The sequence below is a fragment of the Balaenoptera musculus genome, chromosome X (assembly GCF_009873245.2).
Source record: "Balaenoptera musculus isolate JJ_BM4_2016_0621 chromosome X, mBalMus1.pri.v3, whole genome shotgun sequence".
Lineage (NCBI taxonomy): Eukaryota > Metazoa > Chordata > Mammalia > Artiodactyla > Balaenopteridae > Balaenoptera > Balaenoptera musculus.
Window position 1 is genome coordinate 32,905,363 of NC_045806.1, and position 18,282 is coordinate 32,923,644.

An 18,282-nucleotide genomic window follows, 5' to 3' on the forward strand; every position below is an offset into this window, starting at 1 on the left:
GGTCATCACCAGCAATGTGACAAACTGACATCATGTGCCTCATGTGCCTCCTGATGTGATGCCCTGAGAAGGACACACACCACTTCTAGCATATTCCTGTCCAAAAGGCATAACCGAGTCTAGTCATGAATACAATACACACCTCAAATGAGGGACATTCTATAAAATAACCAGTCTATATTCTTCAAGCATGCCACAATCAGGAAAAAAAAAGATAAGGGCTGAGGAACTGGTCCAGATTAAAGGAGACCAGAGATACATGACAACTGGATTCCATGCATGATCTTAGACTAGATTCTAGAGCACAAAAACAACAACAACAAAAATCACAAAAAGAGCATTATTAAGATAGGTGGTAAACTCTAACTATGAACTGTAGATTAGACAATAATATTGTATTTGTGTTATAGCTCCTAATTTTGATAATTGTACTGTGGCTATATATGTGACTACACGTGTTTACATGAAACATATTCAATTTCTCCTTAGCAAGCAGTCAGACACTTGGTTTTCTTAGGCTAGACATCATTTGCTGAAACAATCAAGGGAGCTAGACCTCAGGGTCGTGTGAAACGAATATGCCTTTTCTCTTGGAGAAAATCCTATTACAATACCGGCATTCCTACAAGAACCGACACTTGACTCTTTTTTTTTTTTTTAACATCTTTATTGGAGTATAATTGCTTTACAATGGTGTGTTAGTTTCTGCTTTATAACAAAGTGAATCAGTTATACATATACATATGTTCCCATATCTCTTCCCTCTTGCATCTCCCTCCCTCTCACCCTCCCTACCCCACCCCTCTAGGTGGTCACAAAGCACCGAGCTGATCTCCCTGTGCTATGCGGCTGCTTCCCACTAGCTATCTATTTTACGTTTGGTAGTGTATATATGTCCATGCCACTCTCTCACTTTGTCCCAGCTTACCCTTCCCCCTCCCCATATCCTCAAGTCCATTCTCTAGTAGGTCTGTGTCTTTATTCCCATCTTGCCCCTAGGTTCTTCATGACCTTTTTTTTTTTTTCCTTCGATTCCATATATATGTGTTAGCATACGTGGCCAACACTTAAGTGACTGGTTAACATCTTCACCAGGATGAGCCCTTGCTAACTGCCCAAAGTGGGGCTATGAGAGCTCAGATACATCCTGGGGCAAGGAAAAGTGATAGTGGAGACACAGAGACAGAGCTTTCGTGCTTCAGGTCAAGGTGAAATACGCAGAAACTGGTAGTAGGGACCTAACACTTGTGGCTCAACAAACTTCGGGCTTCTCGGGCTGAGCTGGTTCTGCACGCCAATGGTTACTGCAGGAAACTGTCAGCAACATATAGGCTGTCAGAAGGAGACTGAAAATCAAGGGCTATTCTGATCAGTCCTGTGGGGAAGAGCTATAATATGTGTTGCCAACCGACAGCAGGAGAGCAGAGTTCAATCCAGGGGTCTTGGGACAGCAGCTGATGCTCATAAAATGATTTTATTATTGACAATGAAGCCCTAGCTTTACAAAATGATTCTGGTGGCTCGAATAAGCAGTGATACATCAGACTGCCCAGATGCAAATCTCAGCTGTGGTGTCAGGCAGCCATGGGATTCTGGGCAAGCGACTTTCTCTCTTTGCAGCTCTTCTCTCTGGTCTGTAAAGTGTATGAGTTTTCTATGGCTGCTGTAACAAATTACCACAAATGACCAGCTTAAAACAGCACAAACTTACTTTTTTTACAGTTCTGGAGGTCAGAGGTCTGGAATCACTTTCACCAGGCTAAAATCAAGGTGTCAGGAGATCTACATTCCTTCTGGAGGCTCCAGAAGAGAATCCACTTCCTTGCCTCTTACAGATTCTAGAGCTGCATTTCTCGCACTCCTTGGCTCATGGCTTTTCCTCCTTCATCTTCAAAGTCAGCAGCACAGCATCTTCTTTCTTGTCTGAATTCTGCTTCATCCCTCACATCCTGTCTCAATGCTTCTGAACCTCCTGCCTCCTTCTAATAAGGACCCCTGTGATTACACTGGCCCACCCGGAATCATTCATGATAATCTCCCCATCTCAAAATCTTTAACTTAACCATGTCTGCAAAGTCCTTCTAACCATGTAAAGTAGCATACTCATAGGTTCTGGGAATCAGTACCTAGACATCTTTGGGTGGGGGGGGCCAATATTCATCCTACTTCAAATGGATATAACTTTGCACACCTTATAGTGTGGTCATGAAAAGTAAATGAGATAAAGCACATAAGGCACTGGGCATGTGTAAAATGCTTCACAAATGTTAGCTGTTGTTAAGACCAAGATAAGTCTGTAAAAATAGATTTTTTTCAAGAGAAAAAGAGAAAATAATTTACACAGGAAGCATACTGGAAAGTTTTAAATCCAAATCAATGATTAGTAGGAGAAAATATGTAAGCTTTCCTCATTTTCTTCCTTATTCTCATGAATAAATGTATGCAAATCACATTTAACCTAAAGAGCTAAATTTTAAATCCTTACCACCAGACATTTTCACTTTCTAATAAATACAATACCAGGTAAAACCATGTTCTTGATGCTTTTAATCACCTACATCAGAAAATTGCCCCTTCTTCCCTGATCGTCTCTTCTTTTACTTTGTTATTTTCTCCTTCAAACAGGAAATAGAACGTCTGGATCCCATTCCAGCCGCCTTATTCAACTTCCACTAACCTTTGAGACCATGGCTATGGAATTAAAGTGGGTTTCATTACACCATGCTTTAGTAGGAACCCTTCTAGATATAAGTGGTAGAAAGCCAACTCAAAGTTTTTTTACAGCAGGAAATGGTAGTGGTGCCCACAGGATTGCGGAGGCCTTCTTGTGACCAGATGATAATTCAACTTCTCCTTCTGCCCACTCCTGTTTTCTTATCTTTCCTTCCTTTCCACGGGTGTGTACCTCCAAGGACACTCTCAGATCAAACTCCTGAACACTAATCTCCACCTCAGAGTGTACTTCCAGGGAACCCAATCGGTAAGAATAACTGAGATGTCCAAGTGTCTCAGGTAGATCAGACCCAAGAATGCAAACCTTGTCATCGTATTTGTCTCCAAACCTCTCAGTCCTTCCCCAGCTACTGATCTGATTTTGTGTTGGCGTAATTCTTATGCAGCTTCTTAGCTCAAGGTAACAGAGAGGGTCTATGGCAGCAGCAGGCATGCATCATTCACAAGGAAAGAAAAGCTTCACCCACTCTCCTCCATAGTCCCTAACAACTCCCTCCTCATGCACATAACTCTCATTGGCCTCGTTTGGGTCAAATGCCCACCCCTGGGACAATCACTGTATCTAGGGAGATGAAGTCCTCTCATTGGTCATCCTTAAGCAAGGTAACTGGGGCCACATAACTCATGGATGCACAGAGAGTGGAATCATGGCAGTTCTGAAAAGAGTAGCATGCACAGTAGAGATAAAAGGAACACAAATCCATTTTTCATCATCACCAGGAACAAGAGGCGTCTAGGATTTCAAGAGGCGTCTAGGATTTCAATCACAAGCCTGATGGTGTTGGTCATTACTGCCTGCTAGAAGGGGTGAATACTTCCCTACATTCATCACAGTCTAACTTGACATTAACAGTTTAGGAGGCAGTGGAAGCCGAAGTGACTGGGAGAAGATAGACTGTTAGCTAACGCACAGAGGTTCAATTCTCTTCATTCTCGGTGTCCAGGCCATACCAGTCAACCAGTACCTGTTGCTCCCTTATCAAACCCTCCGCTTGTCTTTTCAAGAGGAGAGGACGCTGAAATTCACTGAGACAGTGTTCTCAAGAGGGAAGTTACTTTCCATAAAAGAAAGATTTTACTCTTCATTGCAACTGAGCTCTCTTCCTCCAGCTGTGAAACTGATTGAAGTTCTTAAGGCTCGTAAGACAGCTCTACTCACAGCCCTGTGATTACTTTTATAAAGGAGAAAAAAAAAAAAGCCATAGGAGGGAATGGTTGGTCACCCACAGAAATATTCTTTCTTTTTTGAATTTTCTTCTCAAACTGTGGAGGGAGGGGAAAGAAGTTGGGAAATATTCGAGGAACATTATTTCCTAGTATATGAGTATCCAGGGTCCCTTCTCCATTGCTTCCCCAGCAGAGCACGGGCCTCAGGAGGTAGATGAAAAAATGTGGGAGAGACTTGAAAATTAAGATAGAGTAAGGCAAGATCAACCAGTAGGCTGGGAAAGAGAAAAGAGAGGAGGGGTCGGGAGGGGAAGACTTTCAAAGAGTTTCAAAGAGCCTGATAGGGCAGCAGTCATCACTGTGAAAGAATCTGAGAGTAACAGAAAGAGGGAGAGCAGATTGTAAGGTGTTTTATTCCTTATTAGGCATATATGCCTCACTTCTTTAATTCCACAAGAAAATGAGTACAGGTCTGAATTACTTTCTGTATCAGGCAAAGTCCAGTCAGGAAAACGGAAACCACCCTATTTCAAAAGAGGGAATTTTACCCCAGGGATTTGTGACATGAATGATGGGAAAGTGGAGAATCCCAACGTGGGTGCAGAGGCAACATAAAGATTAACAACTACAGGAAGTGGTGACCGCCCTCCGGGTTGAACGAAACCTGGCAGGAGGTGGTGTAACTCAAGCCCAGAAGCCAGGGCCATCTGGCAGGAGCTGGAACCACAGTGGTGATGGCCAGCAGGAGCTCAGGCCACAGAGGGGAAGGCTCACTGATGGGAGCTGGAGCTTCCGGTGGAAAGGCAGCCACTTCCAAGATGCCACCTGAAGCAGAAAACGGGGGGTGCTCCTAATCCGCCATCTGAAACAGAACAGAGCAAGTAAAGGCTGAGGAAGAAATCCCAGAGCAGAGAGGCAAATAACTGCCATATAACTTGATTGTCTAACTGTGTGTCTTTGAATTCATCTCTGTGTGTAACTGAACCAGGGAGCTGACTGTCCTTTATGTGGGTTACGTATGATTCAAGAGCCATGCAGAAAGTCACAGTTGAGTACCTTTCCTTAAATATTAAAAAGTGAAAAACAATATTACTTTACTCACGGTCATAATTCTGCAGGTTGTCTCAAGTGCTTCATAGACAATAACCCGAAGAGTTCAGGCCTCTCCTTCTCTTTTTTCTTCTCTTGTTCCCTTTTGCACCTCTAGTTTCTTCTTTTACCTCTCTATTCACTCTAGCTGTTGTACAACCACCCTGATGCAATTAGGGGTTACCATCCTACCCTTCTGTCTCTTTCATGTCCTAAAGACTGGATGGGAGTCAGAGGAAAAAAAAATGCTAAATCTGACTTTGGCATCTACCACATCTGACATACCTTTGGTCTGACCCTGTTTACCTACCTTGCCTAGAAAAATGTCATGTCCGCCTGGGAATACTACAGTCATTCAAACATTTTGGTCTATTTGTTATGTTTTCTTTTCCCATGCTTGTATTAGGAGTGATTTGGGATGTGTTTGCCACCGTCAGGCTTTTTTTTCTGGTATCGTGGTTAAAAGTATAGCCAAATTGCTTGGGATTCAAATCCCAACTGCACGGTTTCCTAACTGCATGACCTTGGCCAAGTAACTTAACTGCTCTGGGTCTCAGTTTCCTCATCTGTAAATGTTATCATAATAATAGAAACTACTTGATAGTGTTGAATTGTTAGTATGAAATTAATTTATTTATATACTGAATTTACGTATGTGTGTGTATGGGTGTCTCTGTGTGTAGACACACACATAGATATGTATCAACTCATATATACATATGTGTGTGTGTGTATATATGTACATACACATGTATTTACATGCACACATACATATCTTAGAAAATTGGCACAAAGTAAGCATTCTATAAATATCAGCTATCGCAACTGTTATAATCTTTCTCAGCAAGACTGTAAATGCTGTTCCAGCCTGTCAAAAGATATCACATCTATTTAATGTTTTTTCCTAGCCCAAAGTCATGGCTAGTTGGGTGACTTTTTAAAACTTGCCACTTGAAAACCGATCAGTCCAAAAATTAATTCACAGTGTAAAACACCATGAATTGCACTGTTATTTGCCTCTCAGTTGTAGAAATTAGTTTCATTTCCCACTATGTTTAGTTGTGATTGGATCACTGTAGACTTTTTTTCTGTCATTTTTTTGTGGTTAAAGATTTAAATTTGTTATGGAGACAAGCTTTACAGTTAACCAATGATTAGCTAATTTCTGATACTAGAAAAGGAAACAGATTGCCCCAAGGCTGCTGTCTTCATTTCCTCATGGGAGGAAGAAGCACAGCAGAGAAGAAAGACACACTCGAGGCACTGAACCTCTGCCACCATGGGGAACTTGTTTGTGAATGAGGGCCTCTCCATCTTCATCATTGTAAGTACCAATGAGAATGAAATTACAAATTCTCTGACTTGTCTGGGTTCTCTTAGAAATGAAAATAGAACGAAGCTTTTTTGTTTGAGAAATTGTGTTGAAACTGATTTATTATGTGAACATGCATCCATCTGTGAGCAGAGTGAGTCCATTCTTCCAAACTTATTAATGGAAAGAATGTATCTGGGGGCTCACTTCACCTAGTTTATTTCTGGAGTTTTTAGGAGTAATAAATTAGCCAGCATTTCACAGTGGGAGTAGAAGACATTTCATGCTAATGATCCTTGAATCTGAGTTGCTTATTAATGTTTACTCAGAGGCAAGTTTCTCTATTTTTTATGTGTTTCTACCACCTAAAAATGGGCAATTGAAATTTTATACAGTTTTCCAAATAACAAATGCAAGACTGGCTCATGTATGGGAAATTGGCCTTTATTTCAGTAATTACACCAAAAATAACTGAAGTTCTCAATTTTCTTTTTTAAAAAAAGTATCTTCTTTCCTCTGAGGTAAACTTTAGTTATTTGTGAGGTTTTTAAAAATTTAAGGGAAGGGAATTGAAAAAAAACTATCTAGACACATATGTATAGCGTATATATGATACATATTATATTTAGCTGTATATAAATCAATATAATCTGTCTTGAGAAACAATTTTTGTAAGTAAAGATATGGCTAATTTTCGAACAGACATGATGACTTCTTTAGTTTTTAACATAACATAGATCAACTATTTTTCTGAGATGGTGGTCTCAGCAAAGCAATCATGGACAATTGGGAAGATAGAAAAGTGATTTATAAGTAGCTTTTCCAAATAGCCAATTAAAGCATTACCCAGATGTTAAAAAGAACACTTATGTATGAATTTTTTGAAAGAATTTATCATGAAGTAAATATGACTCTTTGAGCTGTAGAGGTAGAGAGAAACGAGTGGCACAGATAAAATAAAAATCACAAATATTTTGTCATTAAAAAAAAATTAAGCCAAATCAACACTCGAATGCAATACAGAATTGTTCTGAGGACTCCAAGCCATTAAGTTGATTTCTTATCCCCATTTGAAGAACAGATTACTCCTATAAAAAATAAGTTCAAATATATACACTTTTAGTTCTTACCACAGTTTTCCCCAGGAAGTGACCTCTATCTAAATTATACACTCATATACTTGAAAGTGAAGACACAGCTTGGAAGGCAAGAGTAAAAATGACAAGGTTAGGAAATGGAGAAGTGGTTTTAGTACCTTCCTCTTTATAAAGAGAGACTATTCTCAAGCATCGAAGGACATCAAATAGCCTCAAAGCACAGTTAAGAACAGATTGCTACTGTGGAGCTGACGATGGAGGACTGGGTAGAGTCATCATTTGATGCAGTCAGTGCTTGGGATGAAATGAGCAGTCACAATCTAGAAGGATCTCCCTTTTTTAAAAAAAATCCCATGCCTCTCATTCCCTCATTGATGCTGAATATTCCCTCTTTCAAAAGTGAAGCAAAACTTACCAAGTAGAATTAAGGCCTTGTCATTTTAGCTGATGAGAACCTCCGCTAGCTGGGGCGCCACGCTGTGTGGCGGGGAGAGGTAATCACACCTGTGAGAATCAAACGCAAAGTCCTGCTGGTGCAGGAGACAGCACAGGAACAGATTCCTTTCCCTTCTCTTTGTAAGAAGAGTCACCTGCTGTCATCTATCAATCGAAAAGGAGGAGAAAGAAAGGAGGGGAGATAGCTAATAACTCGGCATACTGCCCAAGTAGTATAACAATCACGGGGGACAACACAGGGAGGAAATGTTAGTCACAGAGAAGTGTAGTGACACTCTTGCAGGAAGGAGCTGGCTTTGTAACCACCTTAATCAAAGGCTGTACTTGGGAAAGTCCTGACCCTGGTCTGACTCTAAACTGCTGTGAAATCTACCTGTTGAAACATGAAAACTTCACGCAACCACTTCTGTTTGTGCAGCTGGTGTGGCTGGGGATGAACGTCTTCCTCTTTGTCTGGTACTACCGGGTTTATGATATTCCAGATAAGTTCTTCTACACTCGAAAACTTCTTGGGGTAAGTATAAGTTCCATCTCCCGCAGTATTGACTGGCTCCCATGTCTAATCAGAGATTCTTGTTCCTGTTCCTTTTAACACTTTAAAGAAATATTCTGACCAACCCAAAGAGCACCATCGGCCTCACTCCCTCCATTGCAACCCCCTGAGCAAGAGTCTTTAGGCCTTCCAGTGTGGGACAGACAGAAGTGTGGCAGAGGGTCCCAGCAGCATCCTTCCCCTCCCAAGAACTACTGTGCTACTGTTTAGCTTGAAGGAGAAATCTAATACTGACTCCGGAATGGATGGCCAGGTTGGAAAGATCGATCCAGGTGGCACAAGTGGGACTTCCTATATTCTCTAAATCATCCGATTCCTACTAACTTTTGTGCATGAAAAGCCCTGCTCCTAATGACATGTTATGAAATAATCTTCAGGAAATAAGCCTCTCCCTACATATGGAGCCTTTGAGGAACTTGCCCAAAGATCACGTTCTTTGACTCGACTGGCAGAGCAAAGGCCCCTGACTTTTCTTGGGTCCAATAACATTCTCAGTTTCCTTGAACTGCCAGGGCTCTTCTTCATCATAAATGTAAATAAGAAGATAAGTACAATTACGGCTGCCCCCAGAGGATATCATTTGTTACATCATACTGAAACCATTACTTAATAATACTAATTATAATATGTATTATGCATCATATGCATAAATAATTATAACATATAATTACACTACATTATTATAATTGTTGTTAACTTATTCAGGTTGATGCTGAAAAGGATGATTTCCCTTTGCATTTTCCTCCTCCAAAATATGCAATTTCTTTAGGCATTACAAAGAACAATTATAATGCCAAAGCATTACACCATACGAACTTAGTTACTGTTGAGGTTAGTCTATGTGCTAAGAAAATCTTCTTTACAAAGACCTAATTTCTATACTGAACTCTAGTTAATGATATGCATGCTTAAATATTTAAGAGGAAGTGAACCGATATCTGCAACTTACTTGGAAATGCATCAAAAATAAGATGCGTTGATGGATGGATAGAGGGATGGGTAGATGGATGGAGAGATGAATAGACGTGTGCTAAAGCAACCACTGTAAAATGTAAAAGGTAGAATCTTGGAGATGAGTCAACAGGTATTCATTGTGAAATTATTTCAAATTCTCTTTATGTTTGAAAATATTCATAATATTTATTTTAATCTGGCCCTTGCTCCCCACCCCAACATTTTATTCATTTATGATGAAGAAGAGCCCTGGCTCTAAAGGACCTTCCTTCCCAGATAACTTGATATCTCTTGAGTGTGGGCCTCATGCTGGGAAGCCTGGGGGAGTGGGTGTAGGCAAGTGGGGCGGGCGGTGTCCTGGGCGCACAGGAGTCACCCTGCTTCTTATCCTGCCTTTTCCAGTCAGCACTGGCACTGGCCAGGGCCCCTGCAGCCTGCCTGAATTTCAACTGCATGCTGATTCTGCTGCCAGTATGTCGAAATCTGCTGTCTTCCCTCAGGGGTTCCAGTGCGGTAAGAACCAACATTTACAAAGTTTGAGTTCCTCAGAATTTCGAAGGCCATCAAGCTCAATGCCCCCTTTTTTATTTTTTAACATCTTTATTGGAGTATAATTGCTTTACAATGGTGTGTTAGTTTCTGCTTTATAACAAAGTGAATCAGTTATACATATACATATATCCCCATATCTCCTCCCTCTTGCGTCTCCCTCCCACCCTCCCTATCCCACCCCTCTAGGTGGTCACAAAGCACCGAGCTGATCTCCCTGTGCTATGCGGCTGCTTCCCACTAGCTATCTATTTTACGTTTGGTAGTGTATATATGTCCATGCCACTCTCTCACTTTGTCACAGCTTACCTTTCCCCCTCCCCATATCCTCAAGTCCATTGTCTAGTAGGTCTGCATCTTTATTCCCGTCTTGCCCCTAGGTTCTTCCGACCATTTTCTATTTTTTTTTTTTTAGATTCCATATATATGTGTTAGCATACGGTATTTGTTTTTCTCTTTCTGACTTACTTCACTCTGAATGACAGTCTCTAGGTCCAACCACCTCACTACAAATAACTCAGTTTCATTCCTTTTTATGGCTGAGTAATATTCCATTGTATATATGTGCCACATCTTCTTTATCCATTCATCTGTCGATGGACACTTCGGTTGCTTCCATGTCCTGGCTATTGTAAATAGAGCTGCAATGAACATTGTGGTACATGACTCGTTTTGAGTTATGGTTTTCTCAGGGTATATGCCCAGTGGTGGGATTGCTGGGTCGTATGGTAGCTCTATTTTTAGTTTTTTGAGGAACCTCCATACTGTTCTCCATAGTGGCTGTATCAATAGGAAAAGCAAACCAAGGTTTTGTGAGGATTCCAACCTCTGTACAATATTCACGAGCCAAGCAATGATTGATTCTCTAGTTTATTTTTATATTATTTGTTGGTGGAGCTCCCTGTGATAGCCATTTAACCTGGAACAGACATTAAAAACAAACAAACAAAAAGAAAACAACAACCAATCAACATATACCTCAACAGTAGCAATAAAGTACATGTGCATGTACACACACAGACAGATATACATCATATGACATATATGTATATGTATATAAACAGAGATTTATGAGACTGATGTGAAATTTGGGAATTAATCTCACAGTGCCATGTTTTTCAAAATTTTTAAGTCAGAGAAAATCTCTTTTGTGCATAATATCCAAAGAAGATGGGATCAATGAGCTATGAGTCACTATGTAATGAATGTGACAGGTGTTATGTCCATGGAATTGAGGAGTTCAGAGCTTTCTAAATGCCCGGGCTCTTTCACCCTCACTTCAACAATCCAGAGAGCCCCTAATATACTATGCTAGAAGAAGAAAAGATTATGTAGGAAGAGCTTTTGTAATCTATAAAATGGTATACGAATTTCTTATTGATATTGTTATACAAAGATGAGAAAAGAGGAACTTGGAATCTGCACATGTACTCAAATTAATACGATACAAAGCAAAATATGATGGGTCCCACAAAATGTTACAAATAAGGAGCTACAGGGGATCCATCAAAGGAGGGGGAAATTATATCAGGTGGCGCAGGGGATGAAAAAAGGCTTCTTAGAGAAGGTGGCATCAGATATGGGCATATAAGGATAAAATAAGCCTGTATGAGATATAAAGGAGAGAGAAAGACATTCTACATGGAGAAAACGGTATGGGCAAAAGCACAGGAAATGGTGAGGAAATCATATCCTTGAGAGTCCTGTGTGATCATGACTTGTGGTTTCTCTTTGGATGTGTTTGCCATTCCTGACCACACCATAGAGGGCAGCTCTTCCAAAGTCAGGGACTGATACCCTGGTGGGACCCATTCCACTGCTCATTAGTGACTAGTAGCCCCTCTTTTTCCTTTTAATAAGATGTTCTTTTTATATTAACTAGCTTTTTAAAAAAATTACCTATTAAGTAGACGTCATTTATAGTGGAGAGAAGCAAGCAATCTACTTTGATGGGAGTGTAGGGATTTTAAAGGGCAGGTGTCTGAGGTCAGGCTGGAGCTTTGCTGGTAAACTAGGACCTTAAATGTATAGCTGAGATGTTAATACTTAATTGGTAATCGAAGACTAAGTGGGTGAAGGAAAGTGATCTAAACTGCCAATAACAAAACTTGCCTTGAGCTCTGCCTCGTTTTCCCTAGTCTTACTAAATTCACATTGATCCTAAGGAGATTCTTTTTCTTTGAGAACTATACAATACTTGATTTACTAATATAGGGTTAGCAGGCTCCAACTAACAGTAGGCATTGATTACAAGGATTTCCAAAATCATCTTTTTAACCTAAGAAACCACAGAGGTAGAACTCCATTTGATTGAAAAGTTTTCTCTTTTTTTAATTGAAGTATAGTTGATTTACAATGTTGTGTTAATTTATGCTGTACACCAAAGTGACTCAGTTATTCATATATATATACATTCTTTTTTATGTTCTTTTCCATTACAATTTATCACAGGACATTGAATATAGTTCCCTGTGCTATACAGTAGGACCTTGTTGTTCATCCATTCTATATGTAATAGTTTGCATCTACTAACCCCAAACTCCCAGTTCATCCCTCCCCCACACCCCTCCCCCTTGGCAGCCACAAGTCTGTTCTCTCTGTGAGTCTGTTTGTGCTTCGTAGATAGGTTCAGCTGTGTCATATTTCAGATCCCACATATAAGTTATATCATATGGTATTTGTCTTTCTATTTCTGACTTACTTCACTTAGTATGATAATCTCTAGGTCCATCCATGTTGCTGCAAATGGCATTACTTCATTCTTTTTATGGCTGAGTAGTATTCCATTGTATATATGTACCACATCTTTATCCATTCATCTGTTGATGGACATTTAGGTTGTTTCCATGTCTTGGCTACTGTGAATAGTGCTGCTATGAACATTGGGGTGCATGTATCTTTTTGAATTATAGTTTTGTCCGGATATATGCCCAGGAGTGGGATTGCTGGATCATATGGTAATTGAAAAGTTTTATTGATGAGCCACCTGTAAAGTACAACATCTGGTATATTGCAGGTGCCCAATGAACATTTGCTAAATGAAGTTCGGAGACTGTAGCTTTTTTATTCTCCCCCCACCCCCTGTTCAAATACTTTCTATTTAGAGGAAGTAAACTCTGAGAAACAGGCGGTGTTTTCGCCAGGACAGCCTGTTAAGAAATCCTTGTTACCCCACAGGCCCAAATTGCGATGCCGTTGCGCGGCCATGTCCCATGAGTGGCACATGTTGTAATGGCCACTTTTAGGCTTCCTGTGACCTAAAAGCAGGGAAGATCCTCATGAGGGTCTCTAAAGACAGGGGTGAAATGAGGCTGCTCTTCAAATTGCAGAGAAATTCAACTCTCTAACCAGAGAGACCTGTATGTCAAAGAAAATATTTTTAAAAATTAGCAGCAAGTAAGATTCTTTTACAGATGGGGTGTGTCCCTCCTCCAGATTTCCCAATCTGAAATGTGAACTGGGCAAAGAACCTTCTATTCTGATTGGGATTAAAATGAGTACACATGCTGTGACTAATGTTGGAAATTATAACACCTGCCACTTATTGAGTCTTCCTAGACCTCACCTCGTGAAATCTGCATGTCAGGCCAGTGAGGTGGGGATGAAATTCATTGAGAGTGTTGGGATTCCAACCCAGGTGCTTGTGCCTCCAGAGCCTGTTCACTTTCCTACATGCCACCTAAACTCAAAACTCTCTCCTATGGTCTTAGAAAGTCCATCATGTATATATGAATATTTGGGTAGGCTGAATAACCTAGGCTAGAAGTGACAAGGATGTTGTGACTTCAAGGATTTATTAGTAGGCCTTTATGCAAACTTAACAGTCACAGAACTTCAGTTTCTAGTGGTCTTAATCCTTTAGACTTGGCTTTATAATCCTTCTGGTTAGCTGGAGAAAGAAAACCGCAGGGTTGGCCCACCCCAGGAAAAATAGGGGTAAAGACCCTGAGCCCGCTCTGTGGAGGGAAATGGGGAGTGGTGGGACTCAGCATACAGAAGCCCCCAGAGAAGCCTTAATAACCTCAACTTGGATGGAAGTTCTAGTCTGAAGATCAGAAAGAAACAGGAAGGCAGGAGAGTGAGCTCTTTTCTATAACCTTATATAGCCTGAAAGTCAGAGGCCCTCGATGTAGCTCTATATCTGACCATGTGGTCCAGGGCAAGGCTCTTGGACTTCCTGTCTCATAGTTGTTGTTTTAATTTTTGTTGTTGTTTTTAGCTAAAAAGCAGGTGAGATAATGCAAGTGTAAGAATGAAAATGAATGATATTCTAAAAGTGTGTTAATGGACTAAGCCTGTCAACTAATGAGTTGTCAGTTAACAAATATTTGTTGAGTGCCAACTATATGCTAAGCACAGCGGACATAGAGTGAGTAGAGAGTAAGACGTGGATGAGCCATGAGCTCAGGGAGCTTAGAGTTTTATGGACGAGATAGAAGATAAACATGTAATTTCAAAATTATAGACAGGGCTGTACAAATCCAGTGGTGTCCTTCATATTTATCGCATATTCTACTGCCACCAGGTTTCAACATTACTGTCAGTTTCTTTGTCTGAGTTCTGTAGATTCAAGGCTGGCTTTTGCAATTTCTCTCAAACTGCATATAAATATCTAATTCAGATTCATTCATGGCACTTGTGGTGAAACCAGGTGTACATAAAATAGAACTTTAAAGTTTCCGTAACACTCATGTTACAGAAGCTAATGTTATGCCCCATTAAATATGCACTTCTTTGTTCCATTTCTCAATGTTTTGAGTTTTTTTGCTCTCACAGTTTGAATCGAGCATAGCAAGCTGCCGAGATAACTCAGTCATCTCCCTTGCACTTGAATGTTAGCTTATTGAGATTGGGCGAGGCTCTAGTTGAGAGTAACAGAGGAACTTCCCTCTAGAAGTCAATGGCAAAAAGAAGAGCAGTTGTTTGGTGAGGAAGCTGTTGTGCATGATGGCAGCTTGGGTCATTAGTAGGTGGCTGGCGGTAATTCACAGGTGACTCAAAAGCATAAAAATGGTTTCTGCATGGTAGGGAGGGAGAAAAAAGCCCTGGGCAGTCACAGGCAGCAAAGCCCTCCCTTTCTATGCCACCAACCAGCCATCTTGCCCCTTTGTCAGGAAATGATGAGGAAATTATATCTGGAAGCCCCGTATAATCATGGCTTATGGCTTCTCTTTGGATGCGTTTGCCATTCCTGACCACACTATAGAGGGTGGCTTGGAAAAATGAGGGATTGGTGCCCTGGTAGGACCTTAGTTAGTTCTATTAACTCATTAGTGACTAAGAGTCTCCGTTTTTTCTTCTAATAAAATGTATGTATTTCATACTAAATAGCATTTTTTTAAACCACCTATTAAGATCAGACTATTACTGAATGGACCTTGTGTTTACCAAGCACATCTCTCCATTTATCTGGCACGCGGTTAACTTTTCTCTAACAGTTTGTTGCTCAAGCTGATAAGAGGCATTGAAATCTACTGTTTCATATTTTTGATGATCCATTTTGATGATGATAAGGGTAGAACAATGGAGACAGTGTAGAGATCATGACAAAACCACATTCCTTTTCTTCAAATTCAGCACGCAGGAGCAAGTATCTTTCCCCCCAAAAGTTTCAAAACTATTAGTCTGGAAGTAGAAAAGAAAATCGTTTGGCATGTATAGATATGTGGGTAAATACATCTCTATAGGTTTAGAATAATTGTCTTGGGTTCTAGGACAGTGAAAATGTCATTTAACCAAATAATTGTGAAAGGATTGTTAAAAATACATGCTATATTGCTCTGCACACAGGACGCTTACCCTCTAGCTGGGGAGCCATGCCATACTAGCTGAAAAGTTAAATAATGATACCAAAAAAAAGATCGAGTGTTTATTAAATACCTCTCAATGAATCTATGAAACAGACCTACGAGGGAATAATTATGATAAATATATCGGTGAGAAAGCTGGAAACTGAGCATACTGTTCAATGTCACACAGCTAGGTGGTAGGAGTGGGGTCCAACACAGATATATCTGATCGCAAATTGCTTTCTGACCCTACTAATTCCCATTCTCTCATTCTTGGGACTCCAATTGCGTCTATCACTCCAGTGAGGACCGTATTAAATGATCTATTTCTGTGTAACAAATTTCCACAAACTTAGAGGCTTAAAACAACTCCCGTTTACTAGTTCACAGCTGTGCAGATGTCCAGCATCCTGTTGCTCAGGGTGTCACAAAGCTGACATCAAGGCGTCAAGTGGGCTGAATACTCATATGCAAACTCGGGGTAAAATCTTCCAAGCTCATTCTTGTTGGCAAAATTCAGTCCCTGGCAGCTGCAGGACTGAGGTCCCTGTCTCTTGCTGACAGTTACTCTGGGGCTGCTCTCAGATCCCAGATGTATTCCTTGCCATGTGGCCCCTTCCATCTTCAAGCCAGCAACAGTGTATCAAATACTTCTTGCACCTAAGATCTCTGACTTTTAGACCCAGATTTAAAGGGCTCATGTGATTGGGTCAGGCCCACCCACATAATCTCTCTCTTAAGGTCAATTTGGGATTTTAATTACCTCTGCAAAATCCCTTTTTCCATATAATGTAACAAAGTCACAGGAGTGTCATCCTATCATAGTCATAGGTCAGGTCTCACCCACACTCAAGGGGAGGAGATTATATAAGGTCATTGGGGATCATCTTCCAATTCTGCCTACCACAAGGACTCTACGAAGCTGTGGAGGAACCTAGCAATCAGGAAACAGGAAAAAGATATTTCCTTAAAATTGTAAAAACTACAAAGGAGTAAAACAATGTACGGCGCTTGAAATAAACACAAAAGACAATGAGGCTATAAAAGAAAACAGGACAGTCAATTCTTCACCAACAGAAGTGTAAAAGAAGTGATTTCAACCAGGAAACCCTTATTTTGAGAGCCTGAGTCCCGGTGAACAATTTGTTGTAGCTGCTCCTGGTAGGGTTCCACCCGTATTCCCTCTGCACTGTCAGTTCCACTACATGGGGCAGCTGTCTTCTGCCAGCTCAGGTCATTCTCTGCCTGAGGATTTTCTTTCAGCCCTCTCCTGGGGCAAGCCGGAAATGCCAGGGAGTTGATGCCCTGGGAAGAGCCCTCAGCCAATGACGGATAGGAGTTGGTAGAGACTACCCAAGTTTCCTAACCCCTCAGGTAACAAACCTCTGGGGGTGTATCCTACACAGTCTCCCAGAGTTCCCTGATCGGAGAGCCCGCTGATAAGATATGATAGTGGTAGTTGATGTGCTAATACACCCTTTATTGGTTTCCTTCCCTTCCCAAACTTACTCCCTCTAACCTCACTTTCCAGATAGAGTACTTTCACTTAACTTCTTGTCTTGCTTTTTAGACATGTAGAATAATAGTGACTGTATCTTTACATTTGGTTTGATGGAAAAGGGAATGAACCTTGAAGACAAATAGTCCTGGATCCCAGCCAATGTGAGAGTTAGCTTTAGTTTTGTTATCTGTAAAACAGGGACCGTAATACTTATCTGGTTACATTAAATGAGGCAATGATTATGGGTAAACTGCCTGGCTCACAGAAGGCACTCAATAAAGCCTAAATGTTTTTTCCTTTCTCTGAAGTCCTCAGTGTCTTCCTTACTAGTATTTCTGCAGTTCCAGGAATCTGCTTTCATGATCCTAACAGCCTGCCCTCCCTAGATGTAGCTGACTCAGAGATAGTGGAGTAAGCACAATTTTCCATGCAATTCTATTTTTTCTATAAAACCAGAACATTTTATTAAAAATAAGTAAGCCAAATATTTAACACCCCTATATTGAAATTGAATATGTTCGGAACCAGGTATTTAAAATACCTGAGCTTTTTGTTTTGTTTTGGGGGTTTTTTGCACTTCACTCTGTTCTCCTTGAAAGTTTTCTGAATCTCTATGGCAGTACATCTAGCCTTGGAAACAAAGCATCCAGAGCGAGCGCTTGACCACTTTTCAGGAGAACAAAGCTCTGTCTGATTCAACCAGAAACCAGGTTTTTTTTTTTTTTTTTCTCTACTTTGGGCATTGACATGAATCCAGATTCAAACCCACACCTTCTAACATATGCCGGTAGGACAATTACACTAACCAATTGACCAAAATGCCATTTTAATGCCAAGGTAATCATAAAAGGTATGAAATATCAGAATGTTGATATCTCTGGCATCAGAGAGCCTGGGTTTAGACCCCAGCTCTGTCACTTATTAACTATGCAACCTAAGGGAAGGTAACTCCTCTATGCCTTTGTTTCCTCATCTGTCATGTGGTGATAATAATGGTACCTCCCACATAGGATTAATGTCGGAATGAAATGAGTCGATGCATGTAAAACACTTAAAGCAGCTCCTAGGGACTTCCCTGGTGG

The 18,282-nt window shown here is 40.6% G+C and overlaps 1 protein-coding gene across 1 annotated transcript in view; it reads left to right on the top strand.

Moving 5' to 3' along the window:
- Positions 1–6,193: 6,193 nt before the first annotated feature.
- Positions 6,194–18,282, top strand: part of LOC118888604 (cytochrome b-245 heavy chain) — a 31,823-nt gene continuing 19,734 nt past the window's right edge. Inside the window, exons 1-3 of the mRNA XM_036839858.1 lie at positions 6,194–6,313; positions 8,273–8,368; positions 9,764–9,874. Of these exons, the coding sequence (XP_036695753.1) occupies positions 6,269–6,313; positions 8,273–8,368; positions 9,764–9,874 (252 nt within the window). The 5' untranslated portion in view covers positions 6,194–6,268. The remainder of the gene's footprint in view (positions 6,314–8,272; positions 8,369–9,763; positions 9,875–18,282) is intronic.